The sequence below is a fragment of the Merops nubicus genome, unplaced genomic scaffold, assembly GCF_000691845.1.
Source record: "Merops nubicus isolate BGI_N331 unplaced genomic scaffold, ASM69184v1 scaffold28877, whole genome shotgun sequence".
NCBI classification, from domain to species: domain Eukaryota; kingdom Metazoa; phylum Chordata; class Aves; order Coraciiformes; family Meropidae; genus Merops; species Merops nubicus.
The window spans coordinates 5,623-11,262 of record NW_008619030.1 but is presented as its reverse complement, the minus strand read 5'-3'; the positions used below and the strand labels follow the sequence as shown (position 1 = coordinate 11,262).

Sequence of the window (5,640 nt, the reverse complement as noted above, 5' to 3'; positions counted from 1 at the left end):
TCATGGGGAGCCGGGCGGGGAAGGAGCCTCTCTGCCCGCCCCAGCCCTTGGCAGGAGCTCTGCCCATGGGCGTCACCACTGCTGGGAGCAGAGACTGTCTGGGGAGATCTGTGTGACCCCCAGGCCGAGCAGGGAGCAGGAGACACTGACCTGGGGAGTGAGATCACTGCACAGAATCTAGCTCAAAGCAGGACATTTCCATTTCTTTGTTGGGTAATTCTGGATTTCTATGAAAACAGACAGAAAGTAGAAGTATTGCTGCTTTAAAACAGACATTCTGTTGAAGAAATGACGCCCTCCTGGGGAGGAGTTTCCAGGGAGGAAGGCACTGTGCAGCCCAGGAGAGGCTCAGACTGAGCTGCTGCTGTCCCCCTGGCTCTGAGCTCTCTGGGAAGGGCAGCAGCTCCTGCTCCTCCTGGCAGCGCAGCATGGCTGAGTGGTTTGTGATGAACTGCCTCAGGATGGACAAAATCACCCTGTTCGTGAGGGCTGACTGCCCTTACTGCGTGAACGCCGTGCAGATCGTCAAGAGCCGCGCTCCGGGGCGCATGCAGGTGGTTGACATCACTGGCTTCCCCAACGTGCAGGAATACCTCCAGCAGACCCTGTGGAGGAACGTGAGTTCTCCCTTCTGCCTTGGCTGGACTCCTGCTGCTGCCCCAGCACACGCTGTGCCTCCCCCAAACCCCTTCCCTGCTCTGAGGCCTGGCGCTGGGGCTTGGTTCGTGACTCTGTGGGGTAAGGAAGGGCTGCTGGAGAAGGTACCCGGGTGTTTCTAGGGCTGTCGAAGCTCCTTCAAAGAGCTTCCCACCATGCTGCCCAAAGCAGCAAGGAGCAAGGAGATGGAGCTGTGAGTTTGTCTGATTCTGGACACTGCTGTCCCCTCTGACTTTGGGCAGAAAAAGCCTTTAAAATTGTATCCTGGTCGCTGGCCGTGGCGTAGATCCTGTGCTTACAAAATTCAGTGTCTGTTTCTTCTGAAGCTGAATTAAATAATTAGACCTGTCTTAGGGAGGGATGTTTTGTGCTTGAAGCGATTTCCTCAGAAGTGCTGTCACACAGGGCAGGCAGCTCACAGAGTCATAGAATTGTTGGGCTGACAAGACCTTTAAGATTATTGAGGCTGAGTTACACCTTTGTGTAACAAACACACCTGGGATTTTTCATCCCTAATCTACCCCAGTGACTCCAAAGCCCATGAAGTGAAGCAGAGGGGGAGTGCTGGGGGAACGCTGTTCCTGCTGCCTGGGTCTGGGGGAGATTTCTCCTGCACTGGCTGCACATCCAGACCTGTAACTGGGCTCAGTCCAGGGAAAATCCATCCCTGTACTTCCACTTCCAGGAGACTGATCATAGAACCCCAGAATCCTTTGGGTTGGGAGGGACCTTTAAAGGCCATCTGGTTCAACATCCATGCAATGAGCAGGGAGGGACAGGTCCCTGTCCCAGGCTGCCCAGAGAGGTGGTCGCTGCCCCATCCCTGGCACCATCCCAGGGGAGGTTGGCCGGGGCTCTGAGCACCCTGCTCTAGCTGGGGATGTCCCTGTCCCTGCAGGGGGGTTGGACTGGATGAGTTTGGAAGGTCCCTTCAACCCAAACCAGTCTGGGATTCTCTGATCTGCTGCCCAGCCCCTGCCTCACCTGCAGGGCAGGCAAAGGAGAACCATGTGGGTTAGGGGTAGGGGTAGGGGTAGGGGTTAGGGTTAGGGTTAGGGCAGGGATTGAGAGGAGCAGGGTTGGCTCATTTCAGACTTTCACCAATAAGCAGATGTGGGGGTCTGGGAAAAAAGCTGGCTAAGATCATGAAATCCAGGGTGAGGAGTGAAAGGGGAGAGGAGAGGACAACTCACAGTGCTGCCAGGGGGCCCTCGATTCCCAAGGCTGCCGTCGCCAGCCTGCCTGGGTAGGGTGCTGGTTGTGGAGGGAGGTACTGAGGGGCTCCTCTGGATACCTGCACAGGTGCCCAGGGAGGGCTGTGGGGAGCTCAGGGGTGTCAGGGGCCCCTCCTCAAGGGTGGCTGTGTCCTCCTCCTGAATCTAGACCTGCCCATGGCTGCAGACAAGCAGGGGAGGGGGCTTTCTGACCAACCGTCCAGTCTCCCCTTAGTATCTCATGCCTGGTTTTGCCCATGACTTTTGTCCTGAGTCCTTGACCTAGTTCCATCTCAATAATTTCACTTCTGCCCACGTTGTCTTTTTATCTTCCGTGGCCTTACCTGGGATGCTTTTTTTCCCAAGGCAACCATTGTGAAATGGGCAAGAAAGGGGCCAGCATAGGCAGGAAAATAGCTGATGGTCATGGCTGTGGAGTAACAGGAGGAGAAAAGGCCAGACAAGGGATCTAATGAAAAGGGGCTGTGCCAGAAATGCAAGCTGGTCTGCCAAGTGACTTTCATAGAAACGGTTACCATCAGGTGGCCAGCAACATGTCCCAGCTGGCAGCTGCATGTGTTCAGGAGGCACTGACAGAATCCCAGAGTCCCAGCAGGGTGGGGTTGGAAGGGACCTCTGGAGATCATCTCCTCCACCCCCCTGCTCCAGCAGGTCACCCCCAGCAGGGTGCCCAGGGTCACAGCCAGGAGGGTTTGGGATCTCTCCAGAGCAGGAGACTCCACAGCCTCTCTGGGCAGCTGCTCCAGGCTCTGTCCCACCTGGGAGGACCGTGGGACTCCTCAGCACTCACAGACCCTCCCGTGGGCACGTGCATGATCCGTGTGTGCTGCAGGTCTCGGCGCCCCGAGCTGCTGGCTCACTGCTTTGGGATCACCCAGCACTACTCTAGAGTGTGGCTTTATCCTCCTGCAGCCTTCCCACTGAGTCTTCCCCTACCCCTTCTCTTCTGTCAGCAGCTTCTCAGACAGGTGGGGGCTTGGGGGTGACAAGAGGAGGATTTTGCACATCATGGTCTCCTTGGAGTGAAGTCTGTTCCCAGACAAGTCCTCTCCTCACCCTCTGCCTTCAGCAGCCCAGCTCTACTGACTAATCCATGGTGCTGTTTTTGCACAGGTCCCTTTCGTGTACTTTGGGAATACCTACTTTGGAGGATTATCTGAACTGCAGAGAATGTACCAGAGGATCCCCATGATGCTGCAGTATTCCCATGGCATGTGGTAGAGGAAAGGTAAATCCTGGGGAAGCTCTCTGGCCAACATCAATGCTTTTTCTGTAGTATAGACAAATTTGATTATTTTTAACACTGAAGCATGACTTGATGGAGCAGTGTCGAGGACCACTGCTGAACAGCAAAGTGTGAACAAGTTTCTGGGGTTCCCAGTTGCAGTATCTACCTTGTGACTTCCTTGCTACACACTTGAAAGAAACATCACCAAAATCTCTGACACCACAGGGTCCAGTTGCTGACCTTGGCCTAAGATCCAGAGAAAACGGTTCACCTCGTAGACCTTCCTTCATTCTTTTATCCCATGTGGGAAGGTGGAACCTGTTGCTCTGGAACTAAGCCTCTGAAGTTTCAGCCTGACTGGCTCTACAAGACAGGCTCTTGTATTTTTATAATTGGCTTTAGGAAACATCTGGGCACTCCTGTGGGGCACCCACTGTCCTTTACTGCTAGTGGGGAGGTGTTGGAAGAACCACGCTGGAGGAGGGGGTTAGAGGACAGGACAGGGCAGCCTGAAATCCACCTCTGTGGTAACAGATAGAGAGGCACAGAAGAAAGGAAGATGAACTGAACAGAGCAGCAACAATGGAAGATGAAGAGCAGGATGAGGCAGGTGCTACAATGGACCATCTCTGGTCCTCACTGCATCCAAGGGCAGGTGCAGGGAGCGGAGGCAAGGAGGGAGTACTGCCTTTTAGGGGATCTCCAATACTTGGCTTTGTGCAGAAAAGGAGGGAGAGGTGTTGGGGCAGCTAGCCCTGTGGAAAAGAGGCAGGTGGGGGGTCCTGCCCCAGCCAGTGGCTGGGGGACACCTGGGCGTTCGTGTCGTGTGGCTCCGCTGGGTTTGTGCGGGGCAGCAACGGGGATGGGCCGTGGGGCTTGTAGGGACATGGCAAGGGAGGAGCCCCGTGGCTCCCCCCTTGGCTCCCCCCTGGGCTCCCCCCAGGGCTGGCAGCCAGGACACGCACGAGTCCAGGGTGCAGGGACTCCTGTGCAGGAGGAGGACACCCAGCTGCTCCTCCACAGCATCCAGAGCAGGACAGATGCTTACGGGGCTCTGTCGCTCTCAGGCATCAAGGGTCCCTTCAACAACTTGTTGTAGCATGCAGAGTTATTTTTTCTAGGCTAACACAATTGTTTCAGAAGCTAAGAGGCACAGCTGGACAAACACACAGGGGGTGTTGGTGGGAGTGGGTGTGCACAACCCAGCTGCTGGGTGTGCTACACAGCAAGGAGCTTGGAACCACGACAGCAGCTTGGGTCAAACATACAAGCACTCACATGCCTGAATCCTTGACCTTACAGAGCCAGAAGTCCTTAGACAAGGGCTGCCAGAACAGAAGCTTACCAGGTTGGTAAGATGGTCTTTGGCAAGGATGGATGGACTTAGGTGTATTCTACGTAATATGTGTGTATACACACAAAAAAATCTGTGCCTATAGGGACGAGCGTGGATCTGTGTGTAGGTGAAGTATGTGAGTGTGTCCACACATGTAAAAGTGCTGTTTGAGAGGTCTCCATAGGCTGTTCTATAATGGTATTGTATTAATCAAGTATTTCTTGACAACACTGACCTCCACCTTTCATGTTGACTGTTTCTGCTTCCAGGAGAAAGATGCCCAGGAGCTACCACCTCCTCATTTTGACACAGACACTTCATGGAGCCAATTTCTGGCAGCTTCCTTCTAGGGGATCAAATGCACCTTTCTGGTGAATTCAGCTGCTTTTCCTTTCACTGAGTGATGCTTCTTTATGTTAAGCTCTCTTTGTCCTTTCTGGGCAAGATCTGACTCATACCAATAAAACACACTTCCCCTAAGTGGCATTGTTCACAGTTGTGTTTCTTTGGCTATGGACCCACTCACACACTTGTTCTAAACATCCCTTTTCTCTCCACAATCTCTTTTCTACCTTCATCTCCCTTTCTGGAAATTCTTGAGGTGTTCCATGTCCCATAAAAAATGACCCAAAATGCTGGTCTGGAGCATCTCTGTGCCAGGACAGGCTGAGAGCCCTGGGGCTGCTGATCTGGAGAAGAGAAGCCTCAGAGGGGATCTGAGCAGTGCTGAGCAAGAGCTAAAGGGCCCCAGGGGGGCCAGACTCTGGTCAGTGGTGCCAGTGACAGGACAAGGGGCAACGGGCACCAACTGGAACCCAGGAGGTGCCACCTGAGCAGGAGGAGAAACTTCTCTGCTGGGAGGGTGCAGAGCCTGGAGCAGCTGCCCAGAGAGGCTGTGGAGTCTCCTGCTCTGGAGAGATCCCAAACCCTCCTGGCTGTGACCCTGGGCACCCTGCTGGGGGTGACCTGCTGGAGCAGGGGGGTGGAGGAGATGATCTCCAGAGGTCCCTTCCCACTTCACCACGATGGATTTTGTCTGAGCTCAGCCTATGTGCAGACTGCTATAACCTTGGTATCATGCAAAACGTTCTTGGGAATGGCCACTGCAGCCTGTGCACATCCCCTGCTCCGACCACCCACCCGCTGCTGGCAGGCTGTGCAGGCCTGTCTGCGGCGGAGCCCCT

General features: G+C 54.6%; 1 protein-coding gene across 1 annotated transcript; it reads left to right on the top strand.

Annotated features, from left to right (window-relative positions):
- Window positions 1–428: 428 nt before the first annotated feature.
- Window positions 429–3,109, top strand: LOC103776150 (glutaredoxin-1-like; the record flags this gene model as incomplete). Its single annotated transcript, XM_008943646.1, has 2 exons — window positions 429–617; window positions 3,006–3,109. Coding segments are annotated over exons 1-2 (293 nt in total), but the record flags the coding sequence as incomplete, so codon positions are not given.
- Window positions 3,110–5,640: the final 2,531 nt, after the last annotated feature.